General features: G+C 37.6%; 1 protein-coding gene and 1 long non-coding RNA gene across 5 annotated transcripts in view; one reads left to right on the plus strand and one right to left on the minus strand.

Annotated features, from left to right (window-relative positions):
* LOC306653063 overlaps window positions 1-8,491 on the plus strand; it is a 287,321-nt gene extending 278,830 nt beyond the window's left edge. The window contains exon 3 of the long non-coding RNA XR_013761629.1: window positions 8,447-8,491. This is a non-coding gene — a long non-coding RNA (uncharacterized lncRNA). The remainder of the gene's footprint in view (window positions 1-8,446) is intronic.
* Window positions 1-21,863, minus strand: part of LRRC9 (leucine rich repeat containing 9) — a 99,527-nt gene extending 77,664 nt beyond the window's left edge. For all 4 annotated transcript variants that reach the window (XR_013761618.1, XM_079125790.1, XM_079125791.1 and 1 more), the window contains exons 1-7: window positions 21,740-21,863; window positions 14,950-15,030; window positions 14,458-14,676; window positions 12,898-13,038; window positions 12,293-12,356; window positions 5,558-5,628; window positions 2,598-2,780 (exon numbers count right to left, since the gene is read on the minus strand). Coding sequence is in view for 3 of the 4 variants with exons in the window: in XM_079125790.1 (XP_078981916.1) it covers window positions 2,598-2,780; window positions 5,558-5,628; window positions 12,293-12,356; window positions 12,898-13,038; window positions 14,458-14,676; window positions 14,950-14,997 (726 nt within the window). In the remaining variant the exon portion in view is untranslated. The remainder of the gene's footprint in view (window positions 1-2,597; window positions 2,781-5,557; window positions 5,629-12,292; window positions 12,357-12,897; window positions 13,039-14,457; window positions 14,677-14,949; window positions 15,031-21,739) is intronic.
* Window positions 21,864-22,903: the final 1,040 nt, after the last annotated feature.

The raw sequence follows: 22,903 nt of genomic DNA on the forward strand, positions 1-22,903 counted from the left end.
CTCATCATTTTAATAGTTCAGAAAACTGAAGTTTGGTGAAGGATCTACCCTAAGAAAAGGCAGGGATTCAATCCAAGTCTTTTTCCTCTTCCCTCTATCTCAGGCTGACTCCCTGCCTCTTCCTGGTAGGTTCGGTTTTACTTGCCACAGGTTGAATGCACAAATTATTTCACAGTCATGGGTAAAAATCTGAAGAACCAACAGCACTCTGTTGAAGAATTTGCCATAGAGAAGTGCTGCAGCTTGACATCTTATGAATGGTAATAAAGAAAGCATTTAAAAAATCTGTATCAAGATGGGTGCAGGGGCACATGCCTGTATCCCAGTGGCTCGGGAGGCTGAGGCAAGAGGATCATGAGTTCAAAGCCAGCCTCAGCAAAATACCAAATGACACACAACCAATCCATAACATTCCCTTGTTATTCACCTAGTCCACAACTTTAAGTACCATCTTTCTGCTGGCAATTCTCATATTTGTATCTCCAACGTGGAAAACTCTTAAAATAGCAGACCCACATATCCAACCACTCATTGAATATATCCCCTTGGGTGTTCAAAGACTGTTCAAACTTTACATGCCTGAAATTAAATTGTTATTCTTCCTCCTAAATCTACTTCTCCCATACCCTTCCTCTTTTATCAAATAACTCACTCTTTTAATTGCTTATAAATTAGAATTATTCTCTACCTATTTCCTCTGCACTTCGCACCCAATAAATTCATCAGCAAATCCAGATGGTTTCCACCTTGTAACTACTAAAAGAATCTTGACTACTTCTTACATTGTTTTCCACTAAGACCCTGTATTAAAACATCTACCTTTCTCATCTGAGTTACTGGAATAATTTTATAATCCTCTATTCTTAATCCATTATCCAAAGAATTCCTTTAAAATATACCTTATTCCTCCTATCCTCAAAATTTTCCAGTGGCCCCTATTTAAAGTCAAAGCCAAAGTACTTACAGCATTCTACAGAGTCTTACATGATCTGACCCCTACCACTTCTTTCTTCATTCCTTACTTTTCTTTCCCTCACATACTCAGCCCCAGTCATATGCCCTCTTTGTTGCCCTTCAAACATGAGAGGCATGCTTCTGCATCAGGGACTTCATATTTACTGATCCCTGTAAAGCTTTTCCCCAGATAATCACATGACTTGCTCCCTCACTTGTTTCAGGTTTCTGCTCAAATGCTGCATTATTAGAAAATCCTTTTCTGACAATTCTATAATCAAAGAGCCAATACTCCTTTCTATGTCCTTATTAACAAACTCTTTTCATTTATCCTTGTATTTTTTTCCATAGCATTTATTAGCATCTGACATGCCAATCATTTACTCATTCAGTTGCTTATTATCTGCCTTCTTTACTGGACTATACACTTCAAGAAAGCAGGGATTGATTTGCTTACTCTGCATCTCTAGTGTCTTAAACTGTGGCCAGAAATATAATAGGCATTAAATATTTGTTAGATAAATGAGCTAACAAACTAACTTTGTGAAGCATGTTCATTCTGTTCACCTTTGCAGAATCTTTGTCTGATGTAAAATTAGAGATACTAGAAATTTCAAAAATAGAGTTGATACTGTGAAGTTTTGCAGGTTTTTTTTTTTTTTTTTTTTTTTTAGCATTAATGTTGAAAACATTCCTCCCTGGGCCTCCAATGACTCTGAACATCTGCAAGTAGACAATGGCACTAGCCTTTTGCTTCATATTACAAGACAGTTCACTTTTCAGATTGAGAATGGAGAACAGAATAATCTCAATGTTAGAATAAAAGTGAAGAAAGAGGGGGAACTTGAGAATTAATCCCTAGCAAGAAAAGAGAGACAAGATAAATGGATAAAGACATTCTTTATCTATGTTGAGAAGATGCATGGGCCACAAGGTGGGAGGTCCCTCATGTGGGGCCATCCACATTCTTGGCACATTCTAGTTACTCAAAGTTAGTTTATGATTAACTGAATGAACAATGAAGCAAGGAGAGTGGCATTGGATGGAAAACAGAGGTAGAAAAATGATATAGAAATATTAGTAATGAGCATGGAGAATTTCCATGAACTGTGTGAAATTACAGATCCCTTGGTGACATGTGAAAAGTTCCTACAGAAGGGTCATTGTCAGCAGCAGCCCAGGAACCACTCTCTTCACAATTTTAAGAGTGTATGAACTGTGGAGAGCCACTTACACTTTCAGGGAATCTCAAACCATCTTTAATTAGATTAAAATCTACCCATTTTTTGCCATACTACCATCAACCATGTATACTTTCTAATTTTTATATGTAATGTTTCAGATAAGAGGTAGTTACTTGTTACATTTTTACTCATTTATATTTTAATTTTTAGTTTAACACTAATGATGTTTCAGAATTCTTTCCTTTAGTTTTGTACTGATTACAAACAGTATTTTTAAAAGTATTTCACCTTCCAGTATTATCATCAAATTCTAGTATTAATGTTATTATTTGTATGCTTTTATGTGAAACACCTCATTTACTGGGTAAAAGAAGAATTAGAGACAAAAACGATGGGACACATTAATAGAAGTTAATTATCAAACTCAAGTCACAGATACTTGATTAGGAATACACTTACATCTGCCAGTTCCTTGATTTGTTTGGCTGACACATCAAACGTGTCAAGTCTTTCAAGGCAAGGCAAGTGATACAATACATGTGTGGAATAATTACACAGCAGACAAACTGGGTTGGTTTTATACTGAGGATCATTCAGACACAAATCCTTCAAGTGAGGCAGCCTGGTTAAGTTAGTGAGGTCCTAAAACAAGAGTAATGATAATGTTCAATTAATTAAGTGTGAATGTCCATTTCTAAAGGAGGCATTTGATCACTTGAGGTCACCTATAATCTAATACAGTGCATTCCAACTACACACTTAAACACATTAAAGTAATTCAGATGGGTAAAATGTTCTTTACAGAAAACATGTTAAATTACTGAAGAAAAGGTCAACAATAACTAACATCAGACTTTGTACAACTATATATTTTTCTATATTTACCAAATCATGTAAACCAACTCGAACCTTGGAGCCATCAAACATGTTGCCACTCTGCACAGCTCCTTTTGCTACTAATGGCCCCAGGGCTCCTGGAGGGCTCAGCTTCCTTCAGCTCTATGTCCTATACTGACCACCTTGAAACACTGCTCTCCCTCTCTCTTGCTCCCCAGATCTCCTTAACATATTTTAATCTGATCTTTAAGTCATTGTTTACATTTTCTTTTTTGTCATCTGGCCCTTGCTTAACTCTTCAGTCTTGCCTCTCCCTGCTTAAATTCTAACATTTTATGTAGCCATACTGAACTATTTGTAGTTTCAGAATGTACTAGAACCTATTTTGTCTTTAGACCTTTACTCATATGCTGTTCACTTTGAGTCGACTGAACTTCACCCAGCTTCATATATTGATCCTTCTAGGCCCAACCCAATTTTCATCTTCTTTGGGAACCTTATTTCAGGCCCCAAGGTTGGGGTAGATACTCCACCTAGGAGCTCTTTCAGCCAGTTGGCTTAATTTTGTTACAGAATTTATCAATCTGTATAGCCAACTGCTTGTGAAGCCAGCAAGTCCTATGAGCTTTGGCCCTCAGTCTACAATTCAAGAATTGTATTTATATTTTTCAAGTGTTATAAAAATAAAGAAGAATATGCAACAGAAGGCCATCTGTGATCCAAAAAGCCTAAAATGTTTTCTATCTGGCCTTGTACAGAAAAAGTGTACTAACCACTGAGATAAACTCCTTGAAAGCAGGGCTTATACCTTAATGTTGTATTCCCAATACTCAGCACTTAAAACACAGTAGGCTTTAAATAAACATGTGAATTGAATCATTGTTATTTTCTACCAACCTCTTTCCAAGACATTCTTATACCTTCCTTATTTCTAGGATGTTGCCTGAGATAGGAGGGTCCTAGGGTGAGGTGAAACTTAGAAGAATGCGATGATAGTAGAATCAGAATCATAACTAGAAGAAATTCAAAGGAAGAACCAGGAAGTATTAGTTCTAAAGATAAATTACAAATGGAATGGCAAGGCAAGAATGAAGTCAGGTTGCTAGAATGAAGAGTAAGACAGGGTTGGGTTCCCAATATGTGCTCAAACTCTCTCTGGACAAGTGAGAATGGTTCACTGGCCTAACCTGAGGCTAGGACTGGGTCCACAATTGGAGTGGGACTAAGTAGAAGTTCTCTAAAGACAGAGCTATGCACATAATCATTTGGCTGAATTCTCCAGGGGCAAAGAGGGTAAACCATCTGCTGTTCCAAGAAATAAAGATACCCTTTGGCTACTGGGTGGCTCTGTTGTATTTGATCATCAGTCTGGGTTAGGAAATGGTGGGTATGAACTCAGAAATCCTACATAGGAACCCCGTACCTACACTCAAGAGTCAGATGACACTGGAGTCCTGGAAGGCACAAAATGTCATTGAAAATTAGTGTTTGGGGTGCCTGGTATGAATGGAAAGAGGGAACAGCAGTTATTCCATCACTAGCAGAATAGTATCTTTTGTCTGACACAGTGAAAGAAATGAGAAGCCAAGGGAGGATTATGAGCAGAAGAGTGATTTCATCTGGCATAGTTTTAAAAGCTTCATCAGGATACTATGTGAAGAAGAAATTGATAGTAGGCAAAAGAAAAACAGAGGAAGAGATGTTAGATCTTTTTTTCTCTTAATATGCAGGTTAGAGATGATGGTATCCTTAACTATGGTGGCAGTGATACATGTGGTAAGAAATGGTCAGACTCTGGACATATTCTGAAGGGGGAGCCAATGGAATTCACTGACGGATTAGATGTGGGATATGAAGGAATAAAAGGAGTAAAACATTGCTATAAGATTTTGGTTTAAGTTATTGGAAGAATGGAAATGCCATTTAGAGAAATGGGGAAGCCTGAAGGAGAAGGTTTAGTGGAGGGGAAATCAGTTTGGGCTGGGATAATTACAGGGAGTTATCAGCAAAAGTAGAGGTACCAATTTAGGAGTAACCCATAGATAAAAGATACTTAAAGGCACAAGACATGATGAGATTATTTAGAGAATGAGTGCAGACACAAATGAGAAAAGATTCCAGGACTGATCAGGGACAGTTAATTTTTAGATGCTAGGAGAGGATGAAACCTCACAGATTCCCAGAAAGACTGGAAGAAAATTAAGAGAAAATGAAACCCTGAGAGTCAAGTAAATAGTTATGTGTTTGGTTTTTTAAAAAATTATTTTATTTTTAGTTGTATATGGGCACAATGCCTTTACTTTATTTATTTTTTATGTGGTTCTGAGGATTGAACCTAGTGCCTCACATGCTACGTGAGCGCTCTTCCACTGAGCCACAACCCCAGCCTATTTGTTTGGTTTTACTAGTGTTGGATCATAAAGTCAATTTAGTCAGATGACTCTGAAATTCCCTGAAGTATCAGGTAGCTTGAAATAATGAACCTATTCCTTTAAAAGGGACTATTCAGTCAATTTTTCTTTAATGATATGGTTCATGATTCGGGTTGATAAGTAAAAACAAATTATTCCACTTAAACATACCTTGAAAGAATATATTTGGTTACCAGAAAGGTTTAGCTTCTCTAGTTGTTCATTGACGTCAAGACACCGACCTTTAATTTAACAAGATAAAAGAAAAATCAAATTTCTTATTTTACCTCATTTTAATATCTTATATCTCTGAGTTATATATAGCCATCATTTCCTGCATATCATCAAAATTAATTGTACCATTAATAGCTAATATTTTCGAACCCGCAAGCAGCCTCTGGGACCAGGGCAGGGCAGCCAGAGACCGCTCCAGGCGGCCCTGCCCCCTCCGGCTGCAGGCTTTTTCCACAGGGCGATCCAAGATGGCGGACTAGAGGGTGACTGCATCTTGTCGCTCCAGAACCCAGGATTCAAGAAGGGGAGGCATTGAAAGACTCGGACTAAAATAGAACCACGGGGTGAGTCTCCCCCACCCGGTGAAGCACGGCCCGGATTCAGGTGGCTTATTAGAGTAGGGCAGGGCAGCTAGAGTCTCCCCCGGGCAGCCCTGAGCACTCCAACGGTGGGCTTCTCCCACAGGGCCAGATTCTCCAGCTTCTCTGAGCAGGGCTCCCAGTGAGAGCCTTTCTGCACAGAACCAGCTCCAAGTCCCTGAGCCAGCGTGCAGCGAGCTCCGGCCTGCCTGCAGGTTGCTTCAGAGACCAGGACAGGGCAGCCAGAGACTTCCCCAAGCAGCCCGGCTCCCTCCAGAGGGAAGCGCCTTTCTAGGCTAGCTTCTCGGAGCAGACTGCCCTGTGAGAGCCTTTCTACACTGAGCCAGCCACAAGTCCCCAAACCAGCGAAGACCTCCGACCCACAAGCAGCCTCTGGGACCAGGGCAGGGCAGCCAGAGACCTCTCCAGGCGGCCCTGCCCCCTCCGGCTGCAGGCTTTTTCCACGGGGTGATCCAAGATGGCAGACTAGAGGGTGACTGCATCTCCAGTCACTCCAGAACCCAGGATTCAAGAAGGGGAGGCATTGAGAGACTTGGACTAAAATAGAACCACGGGATGAGTCTCTCCCACCCAGTGAAGCTCGGCCCGGGTGGCAGGCCTGGATTCAGGTGGCTTATTAGAGTAGGGCAGGGCAGCTAGAGTCTTCTCTAGGCCGCTCTGGGCACTCCGTCGGTGGACTCCTCCCACATGGCCAGCTTCTTGGAGCAGGCCCCCCCAGTGAGTGCCTTTCCACACAGAGCCAGCTCCAAGCCCTGGAACCAGTAGCGGGCTAGGGGCAGCTTTCTTCGGAAGTACTGCATTATCAAGTTACTCCAAGACTTCAGGCTACTGCGGCTGGGAGGTGATACACTAGAAATCTACAGGGACACTATAAGCCAATAGAGGAAATCTGTAATATCACAGAGTCCCACTGACATCTGACCAATATGAGAAAAGAAGGGAAGAAAATGTCCCAAACAAACCTAGATACTATATCAATAAAACCCAATGACAGCACAGCAGAAGAAATGTCAGAAAGGGAGTTCAGAATGTACATAATTACAACAATCAGGGAAGCAAACGAGGAGATGAAAGAGCAAATGCAGGCATTGAAGAAAGAGATGAAAGAGCAAATGCAGGCATTAAATGATTGCACCAATCAACAGTTAAAAGAGCAAATACAGGAAGCAAGAGATTATTTCAATAGAGTTAGAGATACTGAAAAAAAAAAAACAAACAAACAGAAATCCTTGAAATGAAGGAAACAATAAACCAAGTTAAAAACTCCATAGAAAGCATAACCAATAGGATAGAACACCTGGAAGACAGAACCTCAGATATTGAAGACAAAATATTTAATCTTGAAAACAAAGTTGACCAAACAGAAAAGATGGTAAGAAATCATGAACAGAATCTACAAGAATTATGGGATATCATGAAAAGGCCAAATTTAAAAATTATTGGGATTGAGGAAGGCTTAGAGAAACAAACCAAAGGAATGAACAATCTATTCAATGAAATAATATCAGAAAACTTCCCAAATCTGAAGAATGAAATGAAAAACCAAGTACAAGACGCTTATAGGACTCCAAATATACAAAATTACAACAGACCCACACCAAGGCATATTATTATGAAAATACCTAACATACAAAATAAAGACAGAATTTTAAAGGCTGTGAGAGAAAAGAATCAAATTACATAAAGGGGGAAAACCAATAATAATATCAGCAGATTTTTCAATCCAGACCCTAAAAGCTAGAAGGGCCTGGAACATTTTTCAAGCCCTGAAAGAAAACGGATGCCAACCAAGAATCTTATACCCAGCAAAACATACTTTCAGATTTGACGATGAAATAAGATCCTTACATGATAAACAAAAGAAAGCTAAAGGAATTTACAAAAAGAAAGCTGGCATTGCAGAACATTCTCAGCAAAATATTCCATGAGGAAGAGATGAAAAACAACGATGCAAATCAGCAACGGGAGGAACTACCCTAAAGGAATAGCCAAATAAAGGAGAAACCAAATCATGTCAAAAAAACAAAAATGAGTCAAATGACTGGGAATACAAATCATATCACAATAATAACCCTGAATGTTAATGGCCTGAACTCATCAGTCAAAAGACATAGACTGGCAGATTGGATTAAAAAGAAAAATCCAACAATATGCTGCCTGCAAGAGACTCATCTCATAGAAAGAGATATCCATAGACTAAAGGTGAAAGGATGGGAAAAAACATACCATGCACATGGACACAGCAAAAAAGCTGGAGTATCCATCCTCATTTCAGATAACGTGGACTACAAGCCAAAACTAGTCAGAAGGGATAAAGAAGGACATTACATACTGCTTAAGGGAAGCATAAATCAGCAAGACATAACAATCATAAATATCTATGCCCCGAACATTGGCTCATCCATGTATGTCAAACGAATTCTTCTCAATTCCAGAAATCAAATAGACCACAAACAATAATACTAGGCGATTTTAACACACCTCTCTCACCGCTGGATAGATCGTCCAAACAAAAACTGAATAAAGAAACCATAGATCTCAATAACACAATCAACAATTTAGACTTAACCGACTTATATAGTATATACCATCCAACAAAGAACGAATACACTTTCTTCTCAGCAGCACATGGATCCTTCTCTAAAATAGACCATGTTTTATGCCACAAAGCTACTGTTAGCAAATACAAGAAGATAGAGATACTACCTTGTACTCTATCAGATCATAATGGATTGAAATTAGAAATAAATGACAGAATAAAAACCAGAAACTTCTCCAATACTTGGAGATTAAATAATACAGTATTATATGATGAATGGATAACAGAAGACATCAGGAGGGAAATTTAAAAATTCTTAGAAGTAAACGAGAACAAAGACACATCATATCAAAATCTCTGGGATACTATGAAAACAGTACTTAGAGGAAGATTTATTTCATGGGGCTCATTCAACAAAAGAAGTAGAAATCAACAAATAAACGACTTAACACTACAGCTCAAAGCCCTAGAAAAAGAAGAGCAGACCAACACCAAAAGTAGTAGAAGACAAGAAATAGTTAAAATCAGAGCCGAAATCAATGAAATTGAAACAAAAGAAACAATTGGAAAAATTAACAAAATAAATAGTTGGTTCTTTGAAAAAATAAGCAAAATTGATAAACCCTTAGCCACACTAACAAAGAGAAAGAGGGAGAAAACTCAAATTACTAAAATCGGAATGAACAAGGAAATATCACAACAGACACCAGTGAAATACAAAACATAATTAGAAGCTATTTTGAAAATCTATACTCCAACAAAACAGAAAACCTTAAAGACATCAACAAGTTTCTAGAGACATATGAATTACCTAAACTGAACCAGGAGGACATACACAACTTAAATAAATCAATTTCAAGCAATGAAATAGAAGAGGTCATCAAAAGCCTACCAACAAAGAAAAGTCCGGGACCAGATGGGTTCTCAGCCGCGTTCTATAAAACCTTTAAAGAAGAGCTCATTCCAATACTTCTCAAAGTATTCCATAAAATAGAAGAGGAGGGAACCCTCCCAAACTCATTCTATGAAGCCAATATCACCCAGATACCTAAACCAGACAGACACACATTGAGGAAAGAAAATTTCAAACCAATATCCTTAATGAACATTGACGCAAAAATTCTCAACAAAATTTTAGCAAATTGCATACAAAAATATATTAAAAAGATAGTGCACCACGATCAAGTGGGTTTTATCCCAGGGATGCAAGGTTGGTTCAACATCCAGAAATCAATATATGTCATTCACCATATTAACAGACTAAAAGTTAAGAAACACATGATTATTTCAATAGACGCAGAAAAAGCATTCGATAAAATACAGCATCCCTTCATGCTCAAAACCCTAGAGAAAATCGGGGTAGTGGGAACATTCCTTAACATTGTAAAGGCCATCTATGCTAAGCCCATGGCCAATATCATTCTAAATGGTGAAAAACTGAAAGCATTCCCCCGAAAAACTGGAACAAGGCAGGGATGCCCTCTTTCACCACTTCTCTTCAACATTGTTCTTGAGACTCTAGCCAGAGCAATTAGACAGACCAAAGAAATTAAAGGGATACGAATTGGAAAAGAACTCAAACTATCCCTGTTTGCTGATGACATGATTATATATTTAGAGGAACCTGGAAATTCCACCAGAAAACTCTTAGAACTCTTAAGTGAATTCAGTAAAGTAGCAGGTTACAAGATCAATGCTCATAAATCCAATGCATTTTTTATACATAAGTGATGAATCTTCAGAAAGAGAAATTAGGAAAACTACCCCATTCACAATAGCATCGAAAAAAATAAAATACTTGGGAATCAATCTCACAAAAGAGGTGAAAGACTTCTACAATGAGAACTACAGAACACTAGAGAAAGAAATTAAAGAAAACCTTAGAAGATGGAAAGATCTCCCATGTTGTTGGATAGGAAGAATTAATATTATCAAAATGGCCATACTACCAAAAGTGCTATACAGATTCAATGCAATTCCAATTAAAATCCCAATGATGTACCTTACAGAAATAGAGCAAGCAATTATGAAATTCATCTGGAAGAATAAGAAACCCAGAATAGTTAAAGAATTCTCAGTAGAAAGAGCGAAGCAGGGGGTATCGCAATACCAGATCTTCAACTCTATTACAAATCAATAGTAACAAAAACGGCATGGTATTGGCACCAAAATAGACAGGTAGATCAATGGTACAGCATAGAGGACATGGACACAAACCCAAATAAATACAATTTTCTCATATTAGACAAAGGTACCAAAAATATGCAATGGAGAAAAGATAGCCTCTTCAACAAATGGTGCTGGAAAAACTGGAAAACCATATGCAACAGAATGAAATTAAACCCCTATCTCTCACCCTGCACAAAACTCAACTCAAAATGGATCAAGGACCTCGGAATCAGACCAGAGACCCTGCATCTTATAGAAGAAAAAGTAGGTCCAAATCTTCAACTTGTTGGCTTAGGATCAGACTTCCTTTACAGGACTCCCATAGCACAAGAAATAAAAGCAAGAATCAACAACTGGGATAGATTCAAACTAAAAAGCTTTCTCTCAGCAAAGGAAACTATCAGTAATGTGAAGAGAGAGCCTACAGAGTGGGAGAATATCTTTGCCACTCATACTTCAGATAGAGCGCTAATTTCCAGAATCTATAAAGAACTCAAAAAACTCTACACCAAGAATACAAATAATCCAATCAACAAATGGGCTAAGGAAATGAACAGACACTTCACAGAAGAAGATGTACAAGCAATCAACAGATATATGAAAAAATGTTCACCATTTCTAGTAATAAGAGAAATGCAAATCAAAACTACCCTAAGATTTCATCTCACCCCAATTAGAATGGCGATTATCAAGAATACAAGCAACAACAGGTGTTGGCGAGGATGTGGGGAGAGAGGTACACTTAAACATTGCTGGTGGGGTTGCAAATTAGTGCAGCCACTCTGGAAAGCAGTATGGAGATTCCTCAGAAATCTTGGAATGGAATCACCATTTGACCCAGCTATCCCACACCTTAGCCTATACCCAAAGGACTTAAAATCAGCATACTACAGAGATACAGCCACATCAATGTTCATAGCTGCTCAATTCACCATAGCCAGATTTTGCAACCAACCTAGATGCCCTTCAGTTGATGAATGGATAAAGAAACTGTGGTATATATATATATATATATATATATATATATATATATATATATATATATATATATATATATAATATACAATGGAATATTACTCCGCCATGAAGAATGATAAAATTATGGCATTTGCAGGCAAATGGATGAAATTGGAGAATATCATGCTAAGTGAGATAAGCCAATCTCAAAAAACTAAAGGACAAATGATCTCACTGATAAGTGTCTGAGGACATATAATGGGGGGTAGGAGGGGTTAGCATTAGGGTTAGGGTTAGGTTTATGGTTAGGGATAAGGAGGGTGGTAAGAATGGAGGAAGGAAGGACTGTATAGAGGGAAAAGAGGGATGGGAGGGGTGTGGGGGAAGGGAAAAAAATAACAATGAATCAAACAACATTGCCCTATGTAAATTTATGATTTTTAATTAAAAAAAAAAGAGAATAGAACAGAATTTTTAAAAAAAGCTAATATTTTCATAATCTATAAACATACAAAATACTTTGCAAAGATGTTATACAAAAAAATCTAAAATAAATCTACCCATATGCTTGTTTATACTAATAACTGTTGTAGTATTATCTCAAATTCCAAATGAAACAGTACATACCAATGATGCTTATTAGATTTCCTGCAAGGTTGAGGTCACTTAAATTCTTCAAAGTTTGTAAGCCCTGAAAATTTAGACAACATGTTATTTAGAAAAAAATCATTAAAATCTTCATTTCCAAGGCGTCTCTGATTAATCTGGTAAGTTCTCTGGGTGCTTTGTTTACTGGGTGCTGTGTACTTCACAAGCACAGAGGGAAATGGGTGTCTCAATGAAGCCATCTTTGTTTCTCCATATTGGAATCTGGAGAGAATTATTGTAAGAGAGAACCAGAAGGGGAGTGGAGACCAAAGAGGAGGAGTGAGTGGAAAAAGAATATTACACAACATGTTCATAATCTAAGCAAGTTATTAACTTCTCTAAACCTTGTTTTAAAAAATCTTCAAATAACATCATCATCTTACCCTCATGTTTGTGGTGAGCAGTAATGACATTGATGAATACGAAGCCCTCCATGCATTATAAAATGCTATGTTTATCTTGATCATAATAATTACACTAGTGATAAATATTGTGGTCTCTAACCAAAATCTGATCTTAGACATTGTGGTTTAAACTCTATAGAGGTAACTGGTTTTACAAACAAAACACTGAAATTATCTTACCTCGATATTTTTAATCATGTTGTGGTTCAGCCAAAGGACTTGCAATTTGATTAATTTTTCTAAATTTTCTATTTTAGAAATTTTATTATAATATAAATACAATCTTTCCAAATTTCTACATTCTTGAAGACCTCCAATTTTCTGTTAAAAGGGAAACTAAATTGTATTAGGTTATGTTTTGCCATTAATCCTTACAATAAAGTAAGTATCTGAGTATGTATTTTCTCAAATATAACATTTTATTACAAAATTAATATCCAACAAAATGAACCAAATTTTTAAAAGAAAAGGCATATAATTATTTCATTTAAATACAATTTTATTTAATTTTTTATACTTTATTTAAATTTTTAATCAACTCTATTTTATAGCTATAACCATAACATGTATATAATTAGGTGAGGAATTTTTTACTGAAGATCATCTAAAATGTATTTATAATTTTTCAAATTATAATATAGAATAATTATAAAATATTTTATGAACTTTATAATAATTTTCTTAAAAATTACTCTGTGTGGAATATTTACATTCCAAAATTTGTAGCTATTACCAATAATACTGCAACAAATAGTTTTGTGCATGTTTGTCTTATGTTGTTGAATTAGTTCTCTAAGAGAAAATCTTTTTTTTTTTTTATAATAAACAAATGAGGTACAACTTGTTTTTGTTTGTACATGAAGGAGAGGCATACCATTTGTGTAATTATACATTTACATAGGGTAATGGTGTTTGATTCATTCTGTTATTTTTTCCTCCCCCCCCACCCTTCCCACCTCTCTTTTCCCTCTATACAGTCCCTCCTTCCTCCATTCTTGCCTCCCTCCCACCCCCCCATTATGTATCATCATTCGCTTATCAGTGAGATCATTCATCCTTTGGTTTTTTGAGATTGGCTTATCTCACTTAGCATGATATTCTCCAACTGCATCCATTTGCCTGCAAATGCCATAATTTTATTATTCTTTGTGGCTGAGTAATATATTCCTTTGTGTATATATATATATTCCAGTTTCTTTATCCATTCATCAGTTGAAGGGTATATAGGTTGGTTCCACAATCTGGCTATTGTGAATTGAGCAGCTATGAGCATTGATGTGGCTGCACCACTGTAGTATGCTGATTTTAAGTCCTTTGGGTATAGGCTAAGGAGTAGGATAGCTGGGTAAAATGGGGGTTCCTTCCAAGTTTTCTTAGGAATCTCCACAGTGCTTTCCAGAGTAGCTACACTATTTCTGAGCTAAAAATGTATGGACATTTCTGTGGTTTTTGATGTTACACAATATAGAATTTCAAAATTGATACCTAACCAACAGTATGTAAGTAAACCAATTTTACTATTAAACAGTGCTGGCTTTGATTTGATTTGATAACTAAAAGTAAAATAAGTTTATGCTTTGATTACTTATTTCTAATTTTTCCTTTGTGAAAATCAATTTCTATCTTGTGCCCACTTATCTGTTTTGCTCTATGCCTTATCATATATTTCAATAAATTATTGTCCCAGGTCAAGAATTCAGTGTAAGATATTCCATTATAAGATTATATATTTAAACTTACCTCAATGCAGCACTCAGCAATCCAAAGTTCTTTAAGCTGTAAACAAGTCTCTAATCCTGAAATTTCTTTTATATCTTGAGCAACAATTGTAAGACTTGTTAAATTAGGAAATAATGATAATCCAACTATATGGGGATACCCTGAGAAAAACATCTCCAGTTTCGAAGCATTTGATCCTTCTTTTCCAACCATCTCATAAGATAAACCATTGCACAAACACTGTTTTAAAAAAAGAAATTGCATTATTATCTATTTTAAATAATGAAAATGACTTTTGCCATTTGAAATTACAAACTGTTGATTGCTCTGGTATCATTTTTATATCCCTCACAAGAAAGATTGTTTTACCACATATGTGATTTTCCTGTACTTCCAAAAGTCATACTGCAGAAGAAATCACTAGATAATCCTTGAAGCTCCAGAAAAGAGAATAAAAAATGTCCCTTTCATATTCTTCAAATATTGTTCAAAAGAAATTTGGCTTTGACTCACCAGTTCTTTAATTATTTCTTCTTGATGTAGATTTTCACTTTCAATCATCTTCCATTAAAAATAATGGTCATAATAATATATCTGTTAAGGAAAATGAAAAGTTGAAATGAATAGTAGGGTCATGTCATTCCAAGCTGAAAAAGACCTTAAAGTTACTTAAGTGGAACCACCCACCCTGACTTGAAATCTTCACATAGTACCATGTTACTAAGAGTCTGTCTAGGCCCCAAGACAGTCTATTCGATCTCTGAAAATTTCTGTTAGAAAGTTACTTTTTATTCTGAATTTAATCCTGTCTCTCCAAAACTCCTGTCCTTTCGTTGTCATCCTACCCTTGGTTCAAATAAAACAAGTATAATTTTTCTTCTGTATAATGAACCTTCAATACTTAAATAGTCATCTTTCATTTATACCCTTACCTTGCCCCCAGTTCAAGTCTTTTAGTTCTTATGATAGATATTCCTGTTTGTCTCTTTTGAATAGCCTCCAGCTTATCCTTATTAAACTGTGGTACCCCAAATTGAACACAGCTCTTTAAGTATACTTAGAGAGCTTAACTGGCATGGTTATTTATTAAAATGAATTCAACAACTTCATTATATGTGATGTGAAGCAATTAATACCTAAATTATTTTAATAAAATTCAACCCCATTTTCATAGTTTTTAACATTTTCATTTTCATTATATAATTCTAGACATTCATTATCCAAAAAGCATAGAAATCCTATTTTTAATATTATATGACAAACAAAATATAGAGAACTACATATATTATAACCCTTACCTGTTTCATTAATAAATTCCCCATAGATATGTGTTTGTGTGTGAGAGTGGGTCTGTGTGATTGTGTAAGAAGAAAATGTGGAAATATACAAACTAAGTTGTTAGCATAAGTTACCTTGGATGCAAGTAAAAGCTGATGTGGCTAGAATAGGAAAGTTAGGATTGATCCAGGCAGAAATGGAAAAGAAAAAAAGGAGACTTTTTGAAGAGAATGTTTAGTATTATAAACTATTGCTGTATAATCATGATTTTAGTCATTCCACTACTGGTACATATTTGGACTGTTTCCAATTGGGGGCTAAATAGTGCTTCTCTGAATATTTTGTTATGTGGGATATAACCATACATTTCTTTGGGGTTTGTACCTAGAGAGAGTAGAATGACAAAGAAACAATTATTGTTATATACAATGTGGCTGATTCTCACAGAATAATGTGAAGCAAAAGAACACATACACGTGCAATGAGCACACATATACGACTCAATTCATAAAAATATGAAAATAAATATAGTATTAGAAGACAGGATAATGATTATCTTTCAGATAATCTTTCAGAGATGAGTGACTAGGAGGCAAAAGAAGGGCTTCTACAATGCTGACATATATTTTTGATTTGGTTGCTGGGTAAGGGGATACACTCACATTGAGAAAAAATTAAATGTCTAAGATGTTCATTATAGTTTAAAACATTTATACTTAAATATTTATTTAAAAGCACTTATATGCTCAGTTTCATAAAATCTATGTACATATGCATCACATGCATAAATTAAATTTTTAAGAAAAAAAAGATGGTGGCTTGAGTCCTGCATTTACCTAACTTTCCTCCTCAGATTTCATTAGAATGGTTGAAGAAATGGACATGAGGGGAAAAAATGGACAGCCATACTAGGAAAAGAGCATCAATCGCCAGAGATATTGATAAAGGTCTTTCAAGAATGATGTGGATGGCATCAAATTGAGAGAAATGCCATTAATGCAAACCAGGACAAAATTCAAGGTACCAGGAGGAAAAGTTTCACAAAACTATTCTAAAACTGTCCTCAAACTCAAAGTAGCAGTGGTCAGTGAAAGGGTAGCTGTGGTTTGTTCTGCTTCATTACAGCAGCACAAAACAGACAAAGACACTGACTTAAATAGGAGGAGAGGGACGCCAGCTAGCAGCACAAACTGAAAATCATCTAAGTACCCTGGACTCTCACAGAAGAAGATGTACAAGCAATCAACAAACATATGAAAAAATGTTCACCATCTTTAGTAATAAGAGGAATGCAAAGCAAAACTACCCTAAGATTCTATCTCACCCTAATTAGAATGGCGATTATCAAGAATATAAGCAACAATAGGTGTTGGCGAGGATGTGGGGAAAAAGGCACACTCATACATTGCTGGTGGGGCTGCAAATTAGTGCAGCCACTCTGGAAAGCAGTGTGGAGATTCCTAAAAAAACTTGGAATGGAACCACCATTTGACCAGCTATCTCACTCCTTGGCCTATACCCAAAGGACTTAAAATCAGCATACTACAGAAATACAACCACAACAATGTTCATAGCTGCTCAATTCACAATAGCCAGATTGTGGAACCAACCTAGATGCCCTTCAGTTGATGAATGGATAAAGAAACTGTGGTATATATATACAATGGAATATTACTCAGCCACAAAGAATAATAAAATTATGGCATTTGCAGGCAAATGGATGCAGTTGGAGAATATCATGTTAAGTGAGATAAGCCAATCTCAAAAAACCAAAGGACGAATGATCTCACTGATAAGTGGATGATGACACATATAGGGGGTGGGAAGGGGGCAAGAATGGAGGAAGGAGGGACTGTAAGACGGATAAGAGGGGTGGGAAGGGTTGGGGGGGAGAAAAAAATAACAGAATGAATCAAAAACTATTACCCTGGGTAAATGTATGATTATACAAATGGTATGCCTTTACTTAATGTACAAACAGAGAAACAAGATTATCCCATTTGTTTACAATAAAAATGAATTAAAAAAAAAGTACCCTGGACTCTGTGCTTATTCACTCACTAATACTGAGGGTCTAATAGGTACACTGATGTGGGGGAGGAAAGAGAAGACTTCTTTGATGAGGGGGAGTCAGGGAAAAGAATTGATATAAATAAGAGAATGTGAGTCATGAGGGAATCTGGGGAAGGTGCATCCAGGACCAGGAAAGAGTAAATGCTAAATATTGGAGAGTGAACTTGGCATGTCTGCAGAATAGCAAGAAAAATCACATGGCAGGAGCATAATGAGAAAAATGGATGTGATGTCAGAGATATGTGGGGCCAGACCATATGCTACCTTGTGGGTCCTTGTAAACACTGGATTTTCTTATGAATAAAATGGAAAGTTGTATGAGGATGTTGAGTAGGTAAGTAACACCAACTGTATTAAGTACTGAACAGGATCTCTCCAGCTCCTTTGTTGAATATAGACTACAAAGATAGAAGCAAGGAGACTAGTCAAGGAGCAGCTGTAACAACCTAAGAGAAAATTTTGGTTGGAGTTGGGTAGTAGTAATGGAGGTGATGAGAGTGGTTGGAAGACAGATCTATAGGGAAGGAAATTGCTGCTCATTACTCCCCCGACAAGTGGATCATTCGTGGATAACTCCAAGATGTTGCAGCCCAGGTTGTAGGAATGGCTAAGCAAAGGAGCACTCCGTAAGGAACAACCTGAAAGATACTATCATCAAAGGCTCAAGTATGGATGCAGGCCACAGTTTTCTCTTCCTAAGCTTACTTGGATGGTGTACCAAGTAAAGGAGGCTTTTATAGTCCCTCTACTCATCAGAAAAGAAGCCCCTTTTGATTTAATGCATGTGAGCAGTAAAGGAAAGCCTGGCTTCAGAACATACAAAGCCACCAAACAGGATGCCAGGTAATCTAGTCCATGTCCAAGCTGTATATTCCAGAAGGACTTAAACTGTTTCCTTCAGTATACACTTATGCTTGTTCTACTTTTGTACTTTCTAATCTGTGTTCTTCCTTAACACTCTCTACTTTTGTACTATATCAATCTGTTTTAATTATTCTGATTTTTACTGTAAATTCTCACCTTGGATTCCTTTTTTAGAAGTTTACCAGTTGCTCATCCATATTTACTTTTCTAAATAAGATTTTTGATTATTTTGTATTTAGTTTTAAAAATTCAGCTGAGTTTTGATTCAGATTACATTATAAAGATTAATAAAGAGAGAAGGTCCATCTTTACAGTATTGAGTCATCCTCTAGCACAAGGTATTGCTCTCTGTCTATTCAAGGAGACAGCTTTTTCTTAGTAGATAAATATGCCCATTACCTTTCATTTCATCTTTCTCTTCATTGAGTTTTAGGAAAAAAACTCATGTTCTAATTCAATAGTTAATTGGCAAAAATTTTTAAGTTTAAAACTCCCAAATGCTATATTTTACGAAACTATGTATAAATTGGAGCCTAGACCTCATGTGCTTTCTCCAGTAATGAATGTACTCAGGGTTTCCAGATGAATTTCTGATTCTATTAGGAGGTAAATGTCCTATTGGCCACCTTGGCTACTCTTGCATTTGGGAAGGCTCTTTTGGGGGCCTTCCAAACTAAGAGATTAAAGGTCATCTCTAGTTTCCCCAGGGAACCAGAAGTCACCAGGGGTTTCTAGAGCTTTCACCCCTCAAAATACAATCTTGGATTGATCTAATCACAACTCTTCTCCAGTTTGGATTAAACTGGTATGGAGTTGAAGTCACTTCAACTATATGGCCTCTACAACTGAATCTGCAGCAACATTTGTTTTTATTTTCCTCATCAATTTCCTTTCCTAGGAGAGTAGGACTAAAGATAAAGATCTAGGATTCATTGTATATTAACTATTCTAAGCCTCTTCCCAGGGTCTCTCAAAAGATGATCTTGTCTGCATCTTCACAGAGAACAGTGATATCATTGGATGTACATTCCTTCAATTCTCTTTCCTCCTAAAGATACTTCCCCTCCTACGACTCCTTAGAAGTATTCTTCATTATCTCCTAATCAAATCTCTCTCTTCCTATGTACTGATGTTCCATCTTCTCTTTCAGAGTATGGCATTGTCAAATTTTCATCTTCCTCATTTATTCCCACCTTTCCTTCTCTAAGATCTTTTTCATCTGTGTATAGACATTAGGTCTCACATCTTTAAAAAAGCCCCTCCTATCCTGTATTCCTTTATGAATAGCTGTTTTAGATATTTTCACAGAAAGCTTTCTAGGTAATCATTAGCAACACTTCACTACCTTCATTCAGTACTCAATTCATTACAAACTAACTGAAGATGTCTCATTCCACTGCAGCAGAAGCTGCAGCAATTTCTTCTCCTTCTGAAGCTGCTGCTTTCTCCTCTTCTTCCTCCTTTTCTTCTTCCTTCTAATCCTTCCTCTAATTCTTCTCCTTCTGCTTCTTTATTTTAACAGTGTCAACAATAATGTTCTAATTGCCAAAGACACTGGACATATTTCAACTATCAACTTCGCCTTGACATGGCATTTGCAATGCTGATAACGCTCTTGTTTATTCCTTTTATATTTTTCCCCTCCTTGGTTTCTCTCCACTTATTTCAAGCCTACTTTTCAAATCAATTGTTTTGTTCCCAGCGAAAAATTACTAATATTTATTGTCTTTTTTTCCTGCTACATGGAAAACTCCATCTGGATGTGTCACAAGCATGTCAAAATCAATTTGTCCAAAACTGGCTATTATATTTTCCAGTTAGTATATTTCTCCTAATGTGTGCCTTCTCTGGATAAATGACACCCTTCTTATCATCCAAGTCAGAAATCTGAAACTTATCTTCAGCTTTTTCTCCAGATTCACTCATCCTTATGCATATACGTCATGAATGTATATACATTTCTTTCTGTGTGTCATTTCAATTGCCTCTGCTTCAGTTCAGGCCCTCTTCACTTCACCTACCTGGATGCCTTCCTGTTGTCTCACTGCCCTTCAGTCCATACTCTACACCATTAAAAGGTAAATCTGCTATTCAGTCACCATGCTCTGACTCCTGCCTACCTCTCAAGCTCCTCATTAACCACAACTTTCACAGAGCACCCCAAGCTCTGCCCACAAGTGTAGTTTTATCTGTTGGCTGAGATGTTTCTGTACTTTTGCGTATTGTTTTCTTAAAATGTCTTTTCTCTTTGTCTCTACAGCATATTCCATGCACCCCTAAACAATTTTAATCAAGAGTCTTCTCTGAAGACTAATTCTCTCTGGTCATAGTATAAGCACACTCTTCTTGTGACTTGGGTTTAGGTAGGCACATGCTCTGAATACAGCACTTGTCACACTGTATTGTGATGCTCTCAGGTCTTTCCTCCATATCAGGTTACATGTTCACTGAGGGAAGAAACTATGAACCTATCACAATGCCTGGCACATGCGAGATGTTCAGTGAAATTCTGTTAAGTGGTTTGAATTAATTGCTATGCCACAGGTTCCTATATGGTATAACTTCAACAATGTGCTCTACATGACCATTTAGAGTATAATAATAATAATCAGACTATAGAGGACCATGTTTCTGTTTGTCATGAGAGTTGGGTAAGAAGTCATTCTGAGAAAAATAATATCTGCAAAGTAGAAATCCTCTATGATCGAATTATTTCCTCCCTTGCACATTAGAATTCATCAATTATCACCGATGGTACAAATAAACTCCCTTCCCGCTCTAGATGAGCAGTATTAGGTTGGGTAATGAGTACTTGGTTCTCCCAGTCCCGTACCTAAGGGTGTTTTAAAGAGCTGCACAGGTGACTGTGGGCCAGCCTCCCTTCCTTTCTCCCTATAAGTCACTCTGACGGTCTCTAAAACCACGTCACTATCTCATTATTATTATCATTTCTAGTGCACCGTTATGTGGTTCCCTAAATTTCAACGTTGCTTCACTCACGTCTTTCTTCAGGTGTGGCTGAGAGAGAGGAGAGCGGAGCAGGCTCCCTGAACCTCCCTGGTCACTTATGCCACCAGGTGACAGATACCTTATCCCAGAAAGAGGAGGGATTCTGGGGCAATCCGAGACGGGTTGGAGCGACTTCGACTGCTCAATTCCTCTCTTGTAATAGCAGACGCGACACCGTCTCTGGCCCCGGGCTTGGTGTGTACAGACTGCCCGCTGCGGTTGCCTAGGAAACCCGCTCTCCACCAGCCGAGACCTCGGGTGGAGAGGGGGAAAAGTGGGCGGGGAAAGCAGCGGCCCGCGCGTATCTGCGTCACGCAGCGGCAACCTCCAACCAATCAGCAGAGGCAGGGACCACGCGGGAGACCCTCTGGTGCTCCTGGGGGAGGGAGCATCTGGGTCGCCGGTCTCTTGGTACCACCGCACATCTCTTCACCTGTCTTCGCTGGCTCTCAGGATCCGGCAAGCAACGGGTTGTGCGCAAAGTGGCAGGGACCTGGTTGCCGCCTCCATTCCTGACTCCGCACGCTGAAAGATGTTTGACTCATAGGAAAGCATGGAGGCCTGCCGAGTGGGAGCCCCAGAGCCCTGGCGCTGTGATGTCACAAGGCGGCCTGACGGCTGGGACCTGCCCCGGTTCCCAGGTGTGACCTTTCTCTCCGGCCTGCGACCGCAGGTTCCAGCAGTATAGCTGACCAGCGCCCGAAGCTGCTGTGAGCCCAGCGAGCCGAATCGAAGGACCCCGCCGGCGAACCGAAGCCCCGGAGCGTCAAGCCTTCCGCGGGTCGTGATCTCGGACAGGCGTTTAAGTGCCTTTTAAAGTTTTCTAAAATGTTCAAGAAGCAAGAAAAAAAAAATTGCAAAATAAAGTAAAATTTAAGGGGGAAAGGAAGGGACTTTTCAGAGGGTGCAGAGGAATGAAATGGATGACCTTAGTAAAATACAAAGTGAATGTAGCCTCCTTCTCATTTTCTATAGCCGCTCAGTTCAGTGAGGTAAGCCACTGCCACAGCCATGTGTTGCTGTTAGGCACTTGCGATGTGGCGAATCTGAATTGAGATATGTTGTAAAATATGCATTGTATTTTGAAAGCTTAGTATGAAAAAAGTAAACTATTCGCTAATAATTTTTATATTGATTACATGTTGAAATAATTGTTACATTGGATTAAATAAAAATATACAAAATTTATTGTTTCTACTTTGAAAATACAGCTATCAGAAGAATTTAAATTGCATACATTAGT

This window comes from Sciurus vulgaris (assembly GCF_902686455.1).
Source record: "Sciurus vulgaris genome assembly, chromosome: 2".
NCBI lineage: Eukaryota > Metazoa > Chordata > Mammalia > Rodentia > Sciuridae > Sciurus > Sciurus vulgaris.